General features: G+C 35.5%; 1 protein-coding gene across 1 annotated transcript in view; it reads right to left on the reverse strand.

The window, feature by feature from the left end:
• The window catches only part of LOC149848042 (PX domain-containing protein EREL1-like), a 38200-nt gene extending 21291 nt beyond the window's left edge, over positions 1-16909 (reverse strand). Inside the window, exons 1-4 of the mRNA XM_090015385.1 lie at positions 16440-16909; positions 15863-15988; positions 14957-15055; positions 13666-13758 (exon numbers count right to left, since the gene is read on the reverse strand). Of these exons, the coding sequence (XP_089871511.1) occupies positions 13666-13758; positions 14957-15055; positions 15863-15988; positions 16440-16529 (408 nt within the window). The 5' untranslated portion in view covers positions 16530-16909. The remainder of the gene's footprint in view (positions 1-13665; positions 13759-14956; positions 15056-15862; positions 15989-16439) is intronic.
• Between the last annotated feature and the right edge of the window lie 6499 nt (positions 16910-23408).

Below are 23408 nucleotides of genomic sequence, written 5' to 3' on the forward strand. Positions count from 1 at the left end.
GGAGTTCAATTTGATTACTATCAAATTGAACTCCACAAATTTTCTCTTTCCAAATCTTCACCCTTACCCGATAACAATATCCACATAAATGTCTCAGCACCATAAACAAGAAAAAAAATGCAGATAGTCATGAAAAGGATAACAAGGTATAAAAGTCTTTCTAGACCACTACTAAATGCCGCGAAAGCATATAATTGAAGATGAAAAACCAAAAGACAGTGCAAGCCAGAATTTAATGTCAGTGAGAACACATTAAGCAAACAAAATGAATACAAAGTGCTGCAGTAACTCGATGGAAGATCAAAGAAGGATGGCTGACAGAAGCTCAAACCAAAAAAGTCCGAACAAAACCCTAAAAAAACAGCTTATTAGCATTTTTACAGTGAATCATGAACCAAAAAGGAAAAAATAAGGTTCTTTTCCAAAATACCTCCAAACCTCTTAGCAAATTACGAGATGTCTTGAAGTACTAAAACAAAAAAAAGAAGCAAAAACTAAATTCAAGATTTTTTCAAAGATAAGCACCCCACTTAATGAGTATGAAATGGTTATAAACGACGTGTTCCTGAAAAGGAATTTTATTCGCTGAAAACTGTTTTGTATCAATGTTATGAAAATCATGTTGTATCATATGATGTGATATGATTTACCATAGTAATGTACCATATCTATTGTATCAAGAATCAAGATGTGGTAATAACTGAAATGAGATGATGATCTTCCAAACACGAACTGAGATTCGAAATGATGTCATAACAAGACATTTAAGCATAACCCTTAAGAAGGATATAAAAGGAAACAAAAAGGAATAAAAATATACACAGTATGAGAGAGGGAGAGAATGAGGGACTCAATAGAGTCGTTGGACTCAGTCCAACGGCTCTAAATAGAGCCGTTAGACTAGAGTCCAACGACTCTATTGCTAGTCTAGTCTTAACTAAAACTTGACTAGTTATGTCATTCTAGTTCAAATTGAACTAGATGACAAAATACAAAAAACAGAAAAATAAAAAATATTATTTATATATATAATAGTATAATAATATAATAATATAATAATATTATTATTATATATATATGTTTACAAGTTTACATTTTAACACTCCCCCTCAAACTTACGGTACAATGAGCGAAAGTTTGTCTAAGAGAAAGTGAAATCAGGGAGCAGCGAGAGGCTTTGTAAATAAGTCCGCTAACTGATATTCTGAAGTAACAAATGGCAGATCAATTGTCCCATATAGATATTTCTCTCTGACGTAGTGACTGTGAGAAATCAGATGTGGGAGTCACCTTACTATCGTAGCAAGAGATAGAGAGAGAGGTAAGAGGGAAGAGAGAAAAAAAATGTTGGGCGGCAATAATATCTTCTCCCCTTTCCATTGATATTTATATGTTGTACGAGTGGTACAATACAGTACAATAGTACAATACAGTACAGTATGCTGTACAATACAGTACAATACAGTACAATAGTACAATACAGTACAATAGTACAATACAGTACAGTATGTTGTACAATACAGTACAATACAGTACAGTAGTACAATACAGTACAGTATGCTGTACAAGTGGTACAATACAGTACAGAAATATATTCATTTACATATACATATTTAACAGCCTCCCTCAAGTTGAGGATGATCTTCAATCATGCTCAACTTGCCCTTAAGTAACCAAAATTGATGACTAACCAATCCTTTGGTGAAGATGTCTGCTACTTGGTCTTCTGATCTGACATACGAAGCCTCAATTTCTTCTGTTTCAATCTTTTGTCTAACAAAATGCTGATCAATCTCAATGTGCTTCGTGCGACAATGATGAATAGGGTTAAAAGAAATATTAATGGCACTTTGATTATCACATAAAAGCAGAGAGGAAGAGATAGGTTCATTCAACTCTTGAAGAAGATGCCGTACCCAAGTGACATCAGCTGTCCCTGCTGCCATTGCCCTGTACTCTGCCTCAGTGCTGGATTTAGCAATGGCCTTTTGTTTCTTACTACTCCAAGTGACAATATTTGAGCCAATAAAAACACAATATCCTGAAACCGACCTACGCTCATCAGGGTCCCCACCCCAATCTGCATCACAATATGTAAGTAAACGGTGTCCTGTAGTGAAGCTTTCATCTTTGTGATAGAGCAATCCATCTCCAATAGTCCCTTTCAGATATCTGAGAATACGCTTAATACATTCCATATGACAATCAGTGGGAGCATGCATAAACTGAGATGCTTGATTTACAGCATAAGCAATGTCAGGTCTTGTAAATGTAAGATATTGCAACATACCAACAATGCGGCGATATAAAGTGGAATCATGATATAATTGGCCTTCTTTTGCACTAAACTTATGATTTAAGACAGATGGGGTGCTGAGAGGTTTACAATTAATCATACCAGTGGTGTGAAGAATGTCAAGAGTATACTTGTGTTGACTTAGAGTGAGTCGATCATCTTGTCTATCGACTTCAACTCCCAAGAAGTATCGCAATGGGCCTAAGTCCTTCATCTTGAATTTGGCCATGAGTAAAGACTTGACCAAGGCAATATGTGCATCATCACTCCCAGTGATAATGATGTCATCAACATATATAAGAACCCAAGTAGTAACATGATCATTCTTATACATAAATAAAGAATGATCAAGTATACTCTTAGAAAAGCCATGCTGCTGAATTTCCATGGAGAAACTCTCAAACCAAGACCGAGATGCCTGTTTTAAACCATAAAGAGACCTTCTCAATTTACAAACCCATGTAGCCGCATCATGTTCACTATATCCAGGAGGTTGCTCCATATACACCTCTTCCTTCAAGTCCCCATGTAGGAACGCATTCTTGACATCCAACTGGCTAAGAGACCAACCATGCTGAAGTGCCAAAGTGAGGATCACACGAATGGTGCCAATTTTGACAACAGGGCTAAAAGTTTCCTCATAATCTTGCCCATATTGTTGTGTGAATCCGCGTGCAACAAGGCGAGCTTTATATCTTTCAATGCTACCATCTGGTTTACGCTTGATCTTGTAAACCCATTTGGAACCAACAACATTTCTATCAACAGGTCGAGGAACAATATCCCATGTATGACATTCATGAAGTGCTGCCATTTCTTCGTTCATAGCTTCAACCCAAGCTCGAGAATGGGCTGCCTGATGGAAAGTAGACGGCTCTTTTTCTTTGGCCACATTGGTTAGAAACAACTGAAAGTCAAGAAAAAATTTGTTGTAACTAACCCAACGATGGATAGGATGCCTTTCACGTGTGGATCGTCGAAGAGGGGGAGCCTCGTGAGATGGAGTTGAAGGGGCTCCTCGACGGGCATAAACCAAACCTGAAAACCGTGAAGGTGCATCCTATATGATGGAGTTGTCTGCTTCAAACTGAATTGGTTCATCAACAACAGGATCTCTGATAGAGTCATATAGCAAAGTATCACAAAGCCATGGATCATAAGTAGTTTGCTCATATACCTGAGAAGTATCACAAGTGCTGAAATGGTCATCATCAAAAACAACATTTCTAGACACCTTAATCTTACCCAAAATAGGATCATAACATCTATATCCTTTATACCCATCGACATATCCCAGAAATCTGCACTGAACTGCTCTGTCCTGAAACTTGTTACGTAAAGAATGATCCACATGGACATAACAAATGCATCCGAAAGCATGCAAATCATCATAAGAAGGGTGAGAACCGTGAAGCAAATAATAAGGAGACTGATCTCCTAATAATTCCATAGGCAACCTGTTAATGATATGCACTGCAGTGTGAAAGGCCTCAGTCCAAAGAGAGAAAGAAATATCAATATTGTGCATCATACTTAACGCGGTTTCAAAATATATGCCGATGCTTACGTTCTGCTACTCCATTCTGTTGTGGAGTGTAAGGACAAGAGGAGTTACGTGTGATGCCATGGTCCTTTAAATATTCACTAAAATCATGAGATATGTATTCTCCACCACCATCACACTGGAAATAAGTGATATTTGAATTGAAAAGGTTCTGAACAAGAGCATGGAATTGTTTGAAAAGTTTGAACACTTCAGATTTAGATTTCATAAAGTAAATCCAAGTGTAACGAGTGAAAGAGTCAAGAAATAACACATAATAACGAGAGCCAGATAGAGATGAAACAGGAGCTGGGCCCCAAACATCAGAGTGAATAATTTCAAATGGCTTGGAAGCTCTTTTATTGATACTTTGAAAGGGAAGTACATGACTCTTGCAGACATTACAACTAGGACACTTATGATCTAATTTGACTTTGGGAATAAAACCCTGAGAAGACAATTTGTCAAGGAACCCTTGACTACAATGACCTAACCGACGATGCCAAGAAACTGGCTTATTACATTGCATAACAGAAGAAGACTGACTCAAATAAGCAGGAAAAGATGGAGACACGGTAGATGACGTCTTCAAAGTCCCGGGGGCTGCTTCGAAGACGTACATGTTTCCGCGTCGTTCACCCTTAGCGAGCATCTTCTTGGTTCGAAGGTCCTTAAGACAAACAGAAGACGGAGTAAATTCCATGGATGAATTTGTTTCATCAACCAATTTAGAAACAGATAAAATGTTTTTCTCAATGGTAGGAGTGAGTAAGACATTTTTCAATGGTAGTGTAGATTGTGACAAAGAGAGAGATGCATTTCCAGTATGAGAAATAGGGTGGTGGGAACCATCTCCCGTGACAATAGTGCCAGTGCCAATATAAGGAACCATGTTGGAAAGTTTACCTGCATCAGAAGTAACATGTGCGGCTGCTCCTGAATCAATATACCAAACTCCATCATCATTCTGACGCAAATTCATGTTGTTAAATGCAGTCATCAGAATTTGTTGCACATCATGTGGCAACCCTGCACTCTGTCCCTGATCAGTACCCTGATGTGCTCGAAAATTTCCCTGCGGCTGCCCCTGAAACTGTCTAACATTCATCTGTCCAGCTCTTGGTCCTGGCCTCCCTGCCTTGTTGCGATTCTGTGGGTTGTGCCAACAATCTGCTTTCACATGGCCACGCTTGTTGCAATGGAAGCAAGTAGGGACACGGGTACCTCTAGTGGCAGGTGGAGCAGTAGGAGTAGGAAGGAGTCCTCCACGGCCCATATGAGCAGCAGGTGGACGAAATGAGGTAGACCCAGATGTAAACATGACAGGATGAGGATCATCAATAAGATGATCTTGAGTCAAACTAACTTCATACTGTAGGAGTTTGGCCTGTAAATCCTCAAAGCATGGAAGTGTAGAGGCAACCTGTAATGCAGTGCAAAACTTACGATATTGGGGCCCAAGGCTTCCCAATACCTGCTGAACAACATCTCTGTCAGAAACAGGATATCCAATAGCGGCCAACTGATCAATGATAATTTTGATATCCTCTAGAAATTCAGTAATGGTCTTAGTTCCCTTTCGCATAGATTGGAACTGCCATTTCAGTTGAAGTGCACGTGATTCAGAAACCTGTGAATAAGAGTGAGCAAGATGTCTCCATAGTTCTGCAACAGTAAAATGGTCAGAGATAGTTTGTAATATACGATCAGATAACGTGGCAGTCAAATAGGCAACCACAGATTGGTCCTTCTGAAACCAAACATCATACGCAGGATTTGGAATAGCAATGCAACTCACTATTACCAGTTACCTCTTGCGTAATAGTCATAGGTGGGGCGGGTGATCCCCCATCCAGATGCCCGGAAAGACCATGACTTCGGATAAACGGCAGAATTTGGCGTTTCCAAAGTAAATAGTTATCATGAGTTAATTTGTGAGAAACAAGTTGAGAAAGAAATCCGGGGCTGATTTTAGAATCCATAAGGAAGAAGATCAAAGATGAATCAAACAGCACGACAGAAATTCGTAGGTTGTACGGACAGAACCGTACGGACAGAAATTTTTGAGTTTTGGAAATCACGATTTTTTTTAGTTAATCGTGCAGAATGTACGATTTATCAACTATATTGCAAGAAATAGATAAGAAATCACAAGAAGTTTGAGAAAAGAGGCACTTTTGAGAAATGAGGGTTCCCAAATTTGGGGAAAACAGAAATTAGGGTTGATAAAATTGGGGATAACAGAATATGTAAGAAGAAAAAGATGCACGATATGAGGAAATGAAGAAACGACGTCGAAATAAAAAAAAAAACACTTTCCTTGAGAACGCCCAAAAACGCACGTCAAGGTCCTTAGGGGCCTTCCAGATGATCGTGATTACCACGCCCTTTGCTCTGATACCATGTGAGAAATCAGATGTGGGAGTCACCTTACTATCGTAGCAAGAGATAGAGAGAGAGGTAAGAGGGAAGAGAGAAAAAAAAATGTTGGGCGGCAATAATATCTTCTCTCCTTTCCATTGATATTTATATGTTGTACGAGTGGTACAATACAGTACAATAGTACAATACAGTACAGTATGCTGTACAATACAGTACAATAGTACAATACAATACAGTATGCTGTACAATACAGTACAATACAGTACAGTAGTACAATACAGTACAGTATGCTGTACAAGTGGTACAATACAGTACAGAAATATATTCATTTACATATACATATTTAACAGTGACAATCCATTTCGATGTGTTTGGTACGTTCGTGGAATGTTCGGTTACTTGCAATGTAGATCGCACTTTTGTTGTCACAGCACATCTGTGAAACTTTTGTTGCTTCAGCTCCTATATCAGCAAACAGTCGTCGGAGCCAAACTACTTCCATGGTCGTGGTTGCCATGGATCTGTATTCAGCTTCGGTGGATGATAGAGATACCTTCTGTTGCTTTTTGCACTTCCACGAGATTAATGATTCACCTTAAAAAACACAAAAATCAGTGGTTGAGTGTCTGTTATTGGGATCACCTCCCCAATCGGCATTAGTATATACAAGTAAATCAAGAGAGGAGGAAGAAGACAAGAAAAGTCTTCGTGAAAGAGAGGACTAGATGTATCTGATAATACGCATGACTGCACCCATATGAACAGAAGTAGGAGCATGTTGAAACTGACTTGCTGTGTGAACAACATATGCTATATCTGGTCTGGTAATGGATAAATAGGAAAGTGCTCCGACAAGCTGTCTGTAAGGAGTAGGATCGACAAGAAGTTCTCCATCATTAATCTTTATTTTAACATTAACAACTTTTGGAGTGTCTACTTTCTTATCATCAGTAATACCAGACCTGGAAACAATGTCAAAAACAAATTTAGTCTGAGATAATAAATATCTTCTAGGAGAATAAGCAACTTCAATGCCTTAAAAATATCTCAATAAGCCTAAATCGGTCATTTCAAAATGAGATTTAAGAAGTGTTTTGATCGTTTTAGCTCTCTGTTTATCGCTTCCAGTGATGAACATATCATCCACATAAAGAAGAAGCACAATGATTCCTGCACTAAAATTCTTAACAAACAAAGCAGTGTCAGTTAAATATAATTGAAAACCAATATCAATCATAACACGACTAAACCTATCATACCAAGTTTTTGGTGCTTGTTTAAATCCATAAAGAGCTTTTTCTAAGCGAAGGGCTTTACCCTTAGGAATACATAGACCAGGAGGGGGTTCCATGTATACTTCATCAACTAACTTTTCATTTAAAAAGGCATTTTTGACATCCATTTGGAAAATGAACCATTTCTTGATAGAGGCTAAGACAATTAAGGTTCTGACAGTTGTCATACGAGCCACAAGAGCAAAGGTTACTTCATAATCAATGCCATATTCTTGGGCAGAACCTTTGGCTACTAATCGGGCTTTATATCTTTCAAGAGTGCCATCACTCTTGGTTTTAATTTTATAAACCCATCGACATCCTATAGTTTTCTTCCCAAGAGGAAGATCTTGAATAGTCCATGTAGAAGCCTTTTCTAATCTTGAATAGTCCATGTAGAAGCTTTTTCTAGTACATCTAATTCAGCTTTCATGACTTTTATCCATTTGACATCATTTTTTGCTTGGAGATATGTAGATGGTTCTTCATATAAGTGAATTAATGCAATGACTGCCCTATATGTAGGTGAGAAGGACTCGTATGACACAAACTTTCCTGCAGGCCTTGAGACTCAGGATGATCGTCTAGTTAGAATGTCAAAATATTTTTCAAGTGCACATGGAGGATTAGACCCTTGTCGCCTGAAATATTGGATACTAGTGTCTTTATGAACTTCTTCATTGTCAACATTATGATCAAGATCAATAATTCCTTGATCATTATCAAAGTTATAGTCAAGATCATATTCATCAGATTTTGATGTCAGATCTAACAAAAAAGAGTACTCAGTGTCTTCCTTTGGTTTTTCAAAATCAAAGAAGCTCTTCTTTTCGAGAAAGAAAACATTTCTAGATGTTTTTGAAGTCAAAACACCTATAACCTTTCTAATTTTTAGCATATCCTAAAAAGGCACAGGGAATCACACGAGGGGAAAGTTTATCATTTTTGTCGATAAATATGAAACATTTGCACCCAAATATTCTCAGTCTAGAGTAGTTTGGAGAAACATTCATAAGTTTTTCAATGTGAGTGATATTTTGTAAAGAAGAGGATGGCATCCTATTAATCAGATAGGTAGCAGTTAAGGCAGCTTCTGCCCAAAAGTCTTTCGGGACTTGATTTGCTATTAATAAAGTCTTAGTGGTTTCCATATTATGACGATGTTTACGTTCTGCCAACCCATTTTGTAGAGGTGTATAAGGACAAGATCTTTTATGTGTGATGCCATATGACTTAAAATAATTTTTAAAATCTGTGGAATAAAAACTCTCCACCTGAATCTGTGCGAAAAATGGTAATATCATTTTGAAACTTGTTTTTAACCATATTATGAAATGTTTGAAAGTATGAAAATACTTCAGACTTATGTTTAAGAAAGTAAATCCACGTATGTCGAGAGAAATCATCGACAAAAACAATATAGTAAGCAAATCCTCCTTTAGAAATTACTGGTGCAGGACCCCAAACATCCGGGTGTATTAATTCAAGTGGTCTTGAAGAGAAAAAGTTCTGTTTTGAAATGGTAATCTTTTCATTTTACCAAGAATACAATATTTACAGTCAAATAATTTAGAGTTACAAAATTTCTCTAGATTTGGAAAAAGTTGGATTTTGGCTATATGTAGATCAAGTCTCTTATGCCACAGTTCCAACTCAATTTTCTGAATATTATAGCAAAAAACATTCTTCGACATTTTAAAAAAATCCATGTAATAGAGTCTTCCTTCTCTATGGCCTTCCCCAATCAGCTTGCCTGACTAGCGATCCTGTACCCAACAACCATGAGAAAAAAATAAAATATTACACCCATAATCAGAAATTTGAGATACAGATAAAAGATTTAAATTCAATTTGGGAACATATCTAATTTCTGGAATAGAAAATTTCTTTGTTTTATAATTTTTTTCAAAATTTATTATTCCTTCTATTTCAAGAGAAGTCCCATCGGCTGTAAAGATCTTTGACACACTTGTTTTGTTTTTAACACATTCGCATAGACTTTGATTATTTAGGGTCATATGAAAAGATGCACCAGAGTCAAGGAGCCAAGAAATTTTACCTGGATCGAAAAAAGATGAGGTTGTTGCGCCAGTTGAAGCTTCAGATGAAAAAGAGACACTTTTGATGAGAGGCTGAAGAATCTCCATTAGTTGGATCATGAAAACTGGTGCATCTTGATCTTTGGGCTCCGATCCAACAATTGCAGCTCTTTTCTATCTCAGCTCCTTAAGTTTGGGACATTGTGGCCTGTAGTATCCCGGTTCATGACAATGATGACAAATAACTTTGTTCTTGTCATAGTCACCATTTTGATGATTAAAGTGAGGAGGTCAATAAGATCGAACATGATTCCCTGTTTTAAACACAGCTAGAACACAATCATCTTCAGTTTTAGAAGAACCTTTCCGGAGATGATTTTCTTTCATTGTTAATTCTTCAGTAGTTTCAACAATAGAAGGAATTTTTCCCCGGTGAAGGAAGGCCGATTTAGTGGTTTCAAATTCCGGCCTCAATCCAGTTATAAACTGGTAAAAATGTTCAGCATCGAGTTGTTTCTGACGAAGCTCAATATGTTCGACACAATGCCACTTTGGTTCTAAAAGAGAAAGTTCTTCCTAAAGTTCGAACAAACCATTATAATATTCACGAATTGTTTTGTCTCCTTGGGTCATCATTCAAACTTTTTCTTGAAGATTGCACATGTGTGCAATATCATGTGCAATATCTTTAAGGGAATACATATTTTTAAGGTATTCTCATGCCTTATCGGCATGATCAAACTTGGCAAGACTTGAGCATTTTTAATGTCAACGCTATTGATAAGCCATGACATTATCTTCGCATAAGATATTCTCCACTCTTTCCATTTTTTCTCGTAAGAGGCTAGAGCCTTGATTTTCTCTTCTTTCGATAGAGGAACCTCTTTATCTCCCTCATTTTTAGTAAGAGATAGCTTAGGTTCCGAATCGAAACCATCCACAATCTCCCATAGGCCTTTTCCCTATATATGGTGCTTCATGATTGAAGCCCATGTTACATAGTTTGTATCGCTCAATTTCATAGGCATGATGATAACTTTATCACTGTCATCCATCGATTACAAGGAGATAGAAAGAATAAGGATAGAAGAGAAACAAGAAGAGAAGTGCGAAAAAGAAAGAGATACAATACAATAAGACGTGGAATCTTTCCCAACGAAATGATAAAACACTTCTCTTCAAGTGGCAAACACTTTTGCAAATGGGCACGGAAATCGAGGCAACTTTTCTTCAAGGTCTAATACTAACCTGGCTTTGATACCATGAAATGAGATGATGATCTTCCAAACACGAATTGAGATTCGAAATGATGTCTTAACAAGACATTTAAGCATAATCCTTAAGAAGGGTATAAAAGGAAACAAAAATAAATAAAAATATTCTTTTATTGAACAAGGAGAAAGCAATGCTTAAGAAGCATTTTACATACTTTACAAGAGGGGCTGTACCCCTATATATACACAGTATGAGAGAGGGAGAGAATGAGGGACTCAATAGAGCCGTTAGACTAGAGTCCAACGACTCTATTGCTAGTCAAGTCTTAACTAAGACTTGACTAGTTATGTCATTCTAGTTCAAATTGAACTAGATGAAAAAATACAAAAAACAGAAAAAGAAAAAATACAGAAAAAGAAAAATTATTATATATATATATATTTACAAGTTTACATTTTAACAATAACACATCATTAAAATCATAAAACATGGTTATCAGACTGCATCAATATGTATCACAAAATATCACATGATATAGGCTGTATCATATTGTATCACACCACAGCTCATATAACTCAATATCACACAAACAGCTCATATGAGTCAATAGCTCAATGGAACTTAGCGTTTCCTGATGATTCTTTTGAAATAAGGACATTAAATATCAAGATAACAACACCATAAAAATCATAAAACATGGTTATCAGACTGCATCAATATGTATCACAAAATATCACATGATATAGGCTGTATCATATTGTATCACACCACAGCTTATATAACTCAATATCACACAAACAGCTCATATGAGTCAATAACTCATTGGAACTTAGAGTTTCCTGATGATTCTTTTGAAATAAGGACAGCTGTGTCAAATCTTTTCTCACTTTTTTTGCCAGATTTTTTAAATAAGGACATTAATACCTCATTTTCATAGTCAAAACCTTAAAGGTCCCTTTTCTCTCCCGCTATAGGGTTTTGCATACCTCAAAAATTGAAGCTTCTTCTCCCATTCTAAGTTTTTTAGCTCAAAGATTAGAAATTCTAGTGATTTCTCTGAGCCTAACTATATGTCCTCAAATGAACTAGATATCAGACTTCTAAAAGGCCCAGTTCTAGGTGGGACTAGTCGGTTGGATAAAGACCTCAAAAAAGTTTCTTGAGAAAAATAGAAAAATTATATTTAAATACTAAAACTAATAAAATATGTAATAACATGAAATTAAACAATATAGAAGACAAAATGCATGAAAATATATATAAAATTATGTGTATATATATATATATATATATATATATATATATATATATATATAACAAACATATTGAATTATAAACACACACACACAGACAGCAAATCTGAATCTGAAGAAATCACAACAAAACAGAACATGGAATGGGATTTGAGGAGGGACGGGGGTAGGTTGTGGCAAGGGGAACTTTAAAGTCGAGATGAAAGAAAGGAGGGTGGAAAAAAATGTCCTAATTGCTAAGGATGACCAGTTGCAGAACTAGGAGACCTAATCTATGTGGTGCAACTAGCCTGACCAAGCGCCAAGCCGTCAGCCTAGTCACGGGTATGACAACTAAGGTCTACCCATTAGGTGGACTGTCATGTATGAGGCTGGATCAACTGATTTAAGGGAGGAACAAGTGAAATGAGTGAGGTAAGAGGCAAACTCCACACTGAAGCCTTCCAATCAAAATTGATTACTTGCTTTTAAGTTTTTTATGATCTTCTAATTTATTTCCTTTCTTTTCGAGTTTAACTGATAAGCTACAAACCTACAAAGAAAGATATGAATCCCTTCACTTACCATGAATTTACATGATAAGCCACTCCATATTTAGTTTAGAAGCTAATGTACCAAATGCAATTTCAGGTTTGTCTTTTCTCACACATGGAGACAACTATGTTCACATAAACAAAAGTATACATATATATACAGAATCATATGCATTAAAGAATGTCCCAGTCTCAATTTAATGAATTTGCAAAACCATGTAAGATATACCAGATCACTTTCTCACATTCATGATCCAGTTAAGAAAGACTCCAGTTGTCGGTACATGTACTGAGATAGCTAGTGCAACTGCATCAGCAATAGCTATATCTGAAGAATGTTACGATCATAAAATTCTCAAGTCAACATGGTTTATATGGATCACATAAAAAATGTCATCTATGAAGAACACTCTGCCAAGAATATAGTAAAAAAGGCAAATCTCATCTCAAGTATTTACTTCTACACCTCTTTGTGCCTCTAGAAGTAATAATATGGCCTAAGCAGATCCACATGGACTGTTTGAGTATGCTAGTTCTACTCCATTAAAGATTTTTCAAGAATCCACAACTTGGCTACTTTGACTCCATATAGCACTACAGCCAAGCTATTTGTTTGCTTTATATAGATGATGGCACATTTTTGTTGTTAAGAGTAGATAACAGATGCTTCCATTTTTGACGCTTGCTTGTTCTAAATATTTCTACATTGTCTCAAAATCAACAATCAAGGAAACAGAGCTATTTAACAACAGCTTATTTCTCTATAGATTGTATCCACTTGCCGCTGGACCATTTTCCAACAAATCCCTCTTTCAACCCTTCAATTGTGAGAAGTTTTTTTTTATCTAAGCATTCATATAAACAGATTTTGAATTTCATGGAGACTTTATGGATCATAAGGAAATTCTTGAGGACAAGAAATGAACATTATGCTTCAGAATATATTCAACAATTAAACAATCTTGCCCACAATAAAAAGTTATTGCATGTTCTACAGATAAGCAACACTATTTGATGTTAGCTTAATAAAGAGATACATAAGCAAAAAGATAAATTACTTCACACAAAGAACATATCAAGATAGAGGAATTGCAGGAATAGGGAAGAAATTAAGATAGCAATGACTTTGCCTCTTCCAACTGCACTCGACTGGAATTAACCCGCAAAAAAGAATGCTTTGGTGGAGGTGAGGGAACATTCTTCCTAGGAAACACCTGCTTAAGCTGCAAAGCACAATCAAACACTAGATCAATAAGTATAGATTCATTTATAGTTTTTTATCCTCTTTCAGTTTGAAAGGGCCATCCACCGAGCTAAAGCCTCCCATTGTCCACTATCAGTGCTTAAACTAATAAGGATCTTTCTGAAAGGGCATACTTTTTGGCTAGCCTTTTTCCATTATATGATGCATAAAAAGTTATGCACACTTGCTTAAAAGGTGCCTGTTTAGTCATGATAGCAATAGTAAATGATGAGAGAGAGGATCTTGTTGAGAAAATAGATGTTGTGCTACGAGAAAAACACATAATAACAAAGAAAAGGGTTGATAAAGATCAAAATAGTTTCCAACGTAGCTAGTGGTTGGCGAATACCCCCACACATAATTACTGGAAGCATCCCTGGGGGGTGGGGGTGAAGCGCCCTTCCGAAGCGGGAAGCGTGGGGAAAACTATGGGAAGCACACTTACCAAGTTACCATATGTGGAAAACATGCTTCGCTTTTGTTTCCCACTTACTTCCTCGAAACAAAACGGATCTACCAAAGATCTGACCCAGTTATACTCGACCCGATGTACACCCGAACCCGTTAACCCATATGGGTCCAAAGTTTTTAGTTGTACCCAAATCCGAACCCGAACCCGAATTAGACTAGGTTGGGCTTGGGTCTTACTTTTAGACCCGTTTCAGAATCGGGTCTGATAAGACCCGACCTGGTTACACCCCTAGACCTTACTATAATTATATCAATTTTGAATGACAAATTTTTTTACATTGAAAAAAACCATTCCAAAGCATGTTTCTAACATTGAGTGTGTCTGACCGAGTGTGCATGTCTCAATATAATTGAGACTCAATCTGGGGACGTTTTGGCTCATTATCATCAACCCTACCCCCATCTATATGTGCATGTGCGTGAGTGCATTCCTTATGCCACTTGAAAAGGTTTTAGAAAAATGTGGATCAAGGACTTTGTTTAAAAGGCGTGAAAGAGAAGTGCATATAGAAAATTCAGTGTATCCGACTAATATGAATTCAAGTCAGCAGTAATGAACAACCCAGTTTTCCCTCATTCTACATGGTTGTGCAAATTACTTGATTTGTATATTCAGAAATAATTGATCCGTACATATATTTTTGTCTGGAATTCTTGCTATATTTCCAAAAAGAAGCAACAAAAATTGACATAAGCAGACCACTTACTGTAGTGAATAACTTTAAGAAGTCACTGAACCTTCTAAGTATTGTTCGAACAGAAGTAACTCCCTCAGGTGATTGAATACCAACTTGAACCCTGTAAAACTGTTTCATTCAGGATGTTAAACAACAAGTAAATGAAGTGAAATTTCCACAAACCCAACAATTACCTTACACATACAAACAGGTCAAATGAAGTTCACAAATTTAAATTTGACACAAGGAAAACAAGTTTTCTGCTATCACTGTTTCTTTCCGCATACAATAAAAGAAAACAACCAGAATCTTAACAAATTACAACAAGTTTTGATTTCTGAAAATGTGAATCTATTCACAATTAGTTGTCATATTGTAAACCTATCCAATTAGAGCAAGGTAACAAGATACATGATGTGAACTGCTGGATCTGGATAAAAATCACAGGAATGTTGAACTATCAAAATAACACCCATTTAATAACGATAAAACATAAAGATGAAAGTTGGTTCCAGTTAGCAAACTTTCAAATTCGTGGACTCTAACCAATCAGAGATGAACTCAACCCAACCATGGTCATTGGTGTGACTGCCACAGTGAGATTACAAGCACAATCTAATTATTTAACATAGTGCAACTCCTACAGAACTTGATACAAGCGTTGAACTACATTGCCTACTTGAAATAGAAGTTCACATATTCAATGGCCTTCAAAATAAACTACACTAATATTCATTGCCCAAAAAGTACTTAAAAAAGAGCATTCAGATGGAGGAAGTACAAATTTACTTTCCGCTAAAATCAGTTGAACAGCATGATTTCAACTGACACTATTCAGTACTCAAAAGAGTGAATAACACTGCATGATAGTGGTTAGGTAGTTGGTGTATATCAATGACAATCTACTCACAGGTACTCCGAAAAATGAATACTCACCACAATGGGATTAACCAAGCTTCCATCAAAAGCTTTTGAATCAGGTGAAGACATCCAAGAAGGTATGGTTACACAATAACTCCAGCCTGTACGATGATCATGCGGCCAAACAGTGTCTCGTCCGTCCTACATAACAAAAAACGGAAGTCTTGGAAAAATCAAACGTGAAACTTATGAATTCAGACGACGAAACAAAGAATGTGTTGGACAATCAATAATGACACAAACGGAACCGACGGGGCAACAGAAGTCAGTAGCTTTATCAGATAAGAAGCATCATAATGCAGAAAAAGCACATACTACAGATCAAAATTTAGCTCATCATTCATCAAGCGTGTAATCAAAGTCGATGAAAATCACTGTTGTATCAACTCCAAAATCATAATTAAGAACTCGGCACCTAATCGCACTATGATCAACGCCGGGATAATAAACTTGCTGATCAAAACCAACCCTTTCCGTGCCAAAAGATTGCAGAATTAAATCCATTAACGGGATCGAACGAATTCGAAGCACGACAAACTGCCATCAAAAGCAAGAAATTTGCAACCGAAAAGAGGGGAATTTCGAAACGTACCCATCTTTTGGGGGGTGAGCTCCAATCCACGCCGAGGGGCAAAGGCGAGGTACCATCGTGGCGATGCCTCGGGGGACTCCTTTTGAGCATCTTCGCCCCCAAGAAGAACCCCGACTTTCCCTACGGAAATCTACCCAGAAGCATCCAGGAAGCACCCAAAAACTCCAAAATTCGAGCAACGATCCTCATGTGGAACGAAGATCGAGCTGAGATTTTGGTTGGGAGTCAAACATCAATCTCAGGGAAAGGGGGAAAAGGAAAAAAACAAAAGTGGGTCTTCGGCCGATCGATCCACAAGAGATGGATCGATCGGAAATCACATCAGGATTTCAGAAGTAGGAAGGGTGACACACGCTCTCCTCTCTCTCTCTCCCTAGATTTTCTCTCTCTTCTCCCTCGTGCAGAAGATGGGTTGCTGGATCTCAGAGCTCAGAGGCTCACCCTCTCTCTCCACCTAACCGTCTTCTGCTGCTCATCTTCAACTCCCTTCTTATTGGGTCCGGGTCATGGTGGATCCGAATTCGAGTCCGATTAATTGCAATAGATCCGGATCCTGACCCGGAACCAAATGAAAACCGATGTAGCAGAGTTGAAGTATGACCCGAACTTGACATGTTCATACCTAATCCAACAAAAAAAAGGAGTTAAAACGAGGGGTACATCAAAATGTGAAAACGTGACAGATTCAATCCTGATCTGCAGATCTGGCTAAAAATGTTGATTCTAATCCCAGCCTCAATCCTGAAAAGTCTAATCATGCAAGTATTAATCCTATTCGGATGCCGTTTTAAGATCCAAATCCTAATACAATGTGTTTGGTTCAGATTGCATCCGTTTGCACCAATGTAACAAAAAGGGAGCATGGAGAGGAGAGATTTGGCATGGGTATGGAAAGAGATTCCCTGATTTTTTTTTTTAGTGGTGAACTTGAAAAATAAGTACATTGACGAACTTTTTAGCATGGATAGCTTATAATATAATATTAGAAAATGTTGATCATGATAAAAGTGTTTGCTTTTCTATTGATGATTTATGAGGAACCGGAAAAACTTTTCTGTATTATGAATTGCATGCAAGGAAATGTTCTTAATGAAATATCATTATTATAAGTGCATCATCAATAATTACAACTATTTTACTTGGGAAAGAACAACTCAGTTATTGTTGAAATAACCATTAAAACTCATTGAACCATAGACTTGAAACATCCTAAAATAAGATGCACCAATAAAGCTAAGAAAAAAAAAACTCGCATATTTATTTAGGGACAAGAACCGATGAGAAACAAATAGTGTTTTGAAGCTTGGATTGTAGATTTCGTGGCAGTATGAAAGTAAAATTTTCAATTGGAAGTAAAATATTTGTATTTAATAGACACTTTTGATAGGTTTTGCTAGTAGTACAAAGAGGAATGGTGCATATATAGATGCAATTGGCTTGTTCAACTCATGTATATATGAGAAAATAATCATTAAGTTTATTCATCATATGTACACAATGCTTGAAAGAGATAACAGTGATTTGGTGTTGTGGGTTGGCAACAAAAGGAAACCTTGTTCAGCGATTATGTTTGGCTGTTTAATAACTAGTTGTTGAATATAGAAATAAACAAAACTAGCTTTGCAATTTTAATAAATGAATTATTTTATTCTCTTCCTTCAAATGCATTCAATGCAGAATACATTTCTAGCAATGCATTTTTGTTTACAAGAAATGATCACATTGAAGCCATAAGTCATGAAGTTTTGAAGATATTTCTAAATGAATATAAATAATTTAGTCATGATTCAGTAATTGATCCAATGGCACAAGATGTGCCCCATCCCACCCCACCTCACCTCCACCCCCACCCCACCTCCACCCCCACCCCACCTCTCCAACTCTCCAACTCTCTACTCTCAACTCTTTCTATGCTCTCCCCAACCCTAACCCCACCTCTCTCTCAACTCTCGCATTCTCTTGAAATGCCACCTTTTGCTGCCTTTGACAAGTCGTTGTAAGGCTATGGCTTCTGGCGCACGCTTCGTAGCCTAGCAATGGCAAGTCCTCTCTCTCTCTATTTAGGTCGAGACACCGGGTTAGGGCCTGAGGCGTGCAGCCTACCCCCTGCATCTAGTCGTCCTCTGCAGCATGGGACACACGACAACACACCTCCATCTTCTTGTATTTTTTTAGGGTTTAGGGTTTTTTTTTTAATTAGCATTTAGGTTGTTTATTTTATTTTTCAAATATAATGAATCGTGAATGTTTATTTCTATGTTTTTTTATTTTCAATTAACATTAAACATGATTCCACATGCTTGATTTTAGTTAAAAACTTATAATTTAGGGATTTTTTTCATTTAACATATATATGAAATTATGAATAATGTTTGTTAGGACCTAGGGTTTAGATTTTGATTTATGTTTGAATATTTAAATTGGTCTTAGGGTTCTTGCGATTTTTTTCCTAATTAACATTCAGGTTTTTTATTTTGATTTTTTTAATGAGAGTAATATTTAATTATGTATTTCTGTGTTTTTTAATCAACATTAAACATAATTCTGCATGCTTGATTTTAGTTAGAATTTTGAGGGTTTAGTTTTTTTATTTCAATTAGCCTATTATGAATGATGTTTGTTAGGATTGAAGTTTTTTGTTAGTTTTTTAAATAACATGAATATTTAATTAGATTTTAGGGTTTTTTTTTTGCAAATAGCATTTAGTTAATTAGATGCGTATGCTTATATGCATGTGTGGAAATACAATAAAAGATAAGATTCAGAACGAGGAGATACGTAAGAAGGTAGGTGTTGCACCCATTGAAAATAAAATGAGAGAGAATCGTTTACGATGGTTTGGACATATTCGGCGAAGGCCTAATGATGCTCCAGTTAGAAGGATGGAGAAATTGAAAAATATATTAGTTAAAAGAGGTCGGGGTAGGCCTAGGAAGACTTGGATGGAGATGATAGGAAAGGATATGAATGCCTTGAACCTCACCGAGGACATGGCATTGGATAGAAATGATTGGAAGAGAAGGATTCATGTGGAAGACCCATAATGATTTTCTTTTTTGGTTCATATCGCCGACCCCAATTATTTTGGGATGAAGGCTTAGTTGTTGTTGTTGTTTGTTGTATGATTCAGTAATTGAAGACAATAATCACTTTTATTAAGAATAATTACTGAATTCTTTGTCATCAAGTAAAATGCCACCTCATGTCTTGAAGCTCAAGAGGGGATGCCTAATAATTTTGTTAAAGAATTTGAATAGTTTCCATATACTTTGTAATAGAACAAAACTTCTAGAAACTTTAGGTCCGATGCTATTAATGCCAAAATAGCAAAATAGTTGGTAGTCAGTTTGTAGGGAAAAGAAACATATCATATAAATAAAATCTATATTCAATTGTATTAAAAAGAAAATCATTCCCATTTAAGCTCTCGTTGTGACTATTAATAAAGCTAAAGGTTAGACAATTCTAATAATTGACATATGGTAATCAAAGCCTGTTTTCTCATATGATCAATTATACATAGCCCTTTTAAGAGAAATAACAAATCAATTGAGATTTTGGTGAGACGTGAAATTTTCAAAGCATATAATAGAATACTCATTACTATGGTGTGACTTATCTAACAACTTTCCACTCTCACCCTAAAAAAAAACAAACAAACTTTGCTTTACTTAAAGTTGCAAGAGTACAATTAACCTCTGGATTTGAAATTACTACTTATATACTTAGTAATGGCTAAAATTTATAAGAATATTATGTAGTATTAGTAAGAAGATGAAGGGTTAATGATTTACCTCTAAGACTTGTATCATTTGATGATGATGCCATGTGAATCACTAAATCATGTGAAGTATATGACTAATCCAATAACGAAAGTTTTCGAAGAGAATTGGAGCAAGCTATCACGAGACAAAAATTATTCTTTATAAAGAGAATTGAAACTATTATATTAATATGTCCAAGGTCCAATATTGAAATTATTTTAAAGGTTTCCTTGACTTTGTTCATACATTTTTAGAACTTGTTCAAGTCAAATAGCAATGATTTGAAACACTTGTTTTTATATAATTTGGAAAAAATAAAATGTACTTTGAAATAATTAAGAAGACATACTTAGTGTTAATTTTTAATTAAACTATTTTACAATTTATTCTTCCCAAACAATTTCATGCATATGTAGTTAAAATGAAAGAAATGATTGTTTTGAACAATTAACAAATATATGATTATAAAGATTTTGCTTTTAAAGTTGCTTGATAAGGGATTTATTTAAAAATTAATTTTGGAAGCATATTCAAATGATTCTATTTGAATAATGAGTATTTACATGATTGTATTGCATTATATACATTATTGATGTAAAATTAAGCTATTTATTTTGATGTAATTAATTTCTTATACGATAGTAGATTTGAAATTATTTCCTTTACACTGGTGTTTTAAATTCTACAATGTTTTATTAGGAGATGCTTATTACATATATATCCAAAGTTGAAGTGAGTAAAACTAATTCTTTGTACAAATTCTTGATAATTTTCATGAATTAAGATGTGATTAAATAGATTACAAATGAAAGAACAATGGTTAATGAAATACATGCCATTTTTTCAAAATTCAAACAAAGGTCAATTCTATATGAAATTATAATACAGCTTATACAAGTATATAATTTTCTTGCACATTCTAAATATATTATTTACAAATATTTTGGTTTATATATAATTTATAAATTAGATTAAATGGTTACATTTTTCTTTAGATGTAATTGGGATTAGACATCAGACGAGAATAAAAAGAGCACAAGAAATAGTACCATTTCAAAAACTAACCTTAGTAAATAAAGCATATTTTTTTTACAATAGATAACCTTTCTTAGAATGTACATTATTTATAGATGTATGTTAATATAAATAAAATTTTCAAGGAGACTTTAATCAAGATAATTTTGAAAATTGAGCTGATTAATCTTGACAACATAGAGACAATGCTAGATGTAAAAAAAACACAAATAATTATTTCAACTAATTTGAAAATCAAAAGAATAATAGATAGTTATTTAATTTAAGAATGATCACAAACACTATTTCATGAGATTGCATAAGTAGGCTGGACAATGTGCATGTCGAACTAGCCCAACTTGGTTAATAGACAAACTTGACTTGGCTGTTGATGGGCCAAGCCAAGTCAAGCCTAACCCCTTGACCAACCGAGCTAGGATAGAGATTATTTCTCAGCCCATGGCACACTCATTGGACTCTGCGCTCAAACGGGCTGGTTCAGGTTATTTTCTTAAGCAATTTTGAGCCTTTAATTTTATAGATTTTTTAACAAAAAATTGAAAAATAGAAAATATATATGAGATTAGAGATGAGTTTGGTCTCAACATCTTGAACCTGATTTCTGAATTACTTTGTCAAGTTTCAACCTTGTTTAATGATCTCGTGCATGTTGCTCTTACACAACGAGTATTTTTTCTCATGTATTCAATCATAAGGCTGAACTAGTTATAGACAATACAGAAGTGTGTCTATGCAAATGCACGACCTTCACGCTCCTACTTAAATTATAATTTGATTCGAGTAATGGTTCAACCAAAATAATTTGATAGCAGTTGAAGGGAGGAATTCACATATTTAATCAACTCCTATTGACTTGAATATAAAAAAAAAAAGTAAAAAACTCTTTAGTGACTTGAGGAATGTGATTTTTATAAACCTAAATCACAAAAAGGAAAAAACATTAGCAATTAAGAGAAGGAAACTTGCACAACCATCATGTTATCTCTTTATATTTTTATCGAACAATTCACAATGGGTTTAACACTTAATTGTAGAGAGAGAGAGACGTACAAAAGCTTGAAGGTAGAACTTATAGTGATGCTTGATTCATTTTCATGAATGCTAAAACCTGAGAAGAAAAATAGATCACCACTTCAGTTAAAGGGGATAAAAAAGATAATAAAAAAACACAAGACAACATCAATAAAGATGACAAAAAAACATAGAAGAAAACAAACAAAGAAAAAACAACAACAAAGGGTGGGAAGGGAGGAGAAGCTAAAACATCCTCGAAGATGATTTTGCAACATCATTGAGATGTGAATTGAATTCCATATTACAACCCTGACACATGTTGCTTGAAGAAAATCATAACTAAGAATTCTCCTCCCATGGTATGGATGTTTGTAACAAGGTCCTATAAAATAACTCTTTTAGGGTTTTCTTGTGAAGGTAACTTTTTTTGTGAGTCTAAGCATTTTGTGCAGTTCTAGGGTTTTTTTCGAGAAGAGACCTATCATATACCTTTGTAATTTTCCTTTTTTGACATAGTAAAAATCTTTGTTCCTTCGCGGCCTATGGAGGTAGGCCTTTGGCTGAACCACATAAATCGTGTGTCATTGTATGTGCTCTCTCTCTCTTAGTCGTGTTTATTAATCATGCAGCTTTCTAACAATCACTATGAACCTGTAGCTTAAGCAATTTTAGAAGGCCATGTTTGACTGCTCTGGACCAGTTTTCATTTGTAGTGAGTTTACAAAATCATTTTTGGATGCCAAAGTTGTGGAGAGAGATATTTCTTCTATAGATGAGAACAAAGTCTAAAAATGAGAGAGAGAGAGAGTGAACAAAGTCTAAAACTAAGAGAGAGAGAGAGAGAGAGGTTTTGATTTGTGGGGATATTCATTCCCCACCTTGGAAGTGGAGAAAATCAATAGCAGTGATTTCAGAAGTAGTTAAATGAAAAATCACATCGCTAGAGATTTCTTACCATGAAGTGATTTTCCTTTCTTTCTTATTTTTTTATAAATCACTATTAGATTTATGTATTTTTGATATATGTATTTTTTGATATTCCATTAAATACATGTTAATTGCATGCTCATATTATATTCAAATGAATACGTTCATTAGAGTCTCCATCACTAGTTAAAGCTAAAGATTAGATAGTTTGATATGTAAGTACAATTTG

Source organism: Nuphar pumila, chromosome 1 (assembly GCF_984573655.1).
Source record: "Nuphar pumila chromosome 1, dmNupPumi1.hap1.1, whole genome shotgun sequence".
NCBI classification, from domain to species: domain Eukaryota; kingdom Viridiplantae; phylum Streptophyta; class Magnoliopsida; order Nymphaeales; family Nymphaeaceae; genus Nuphar; species Nuphar pumila.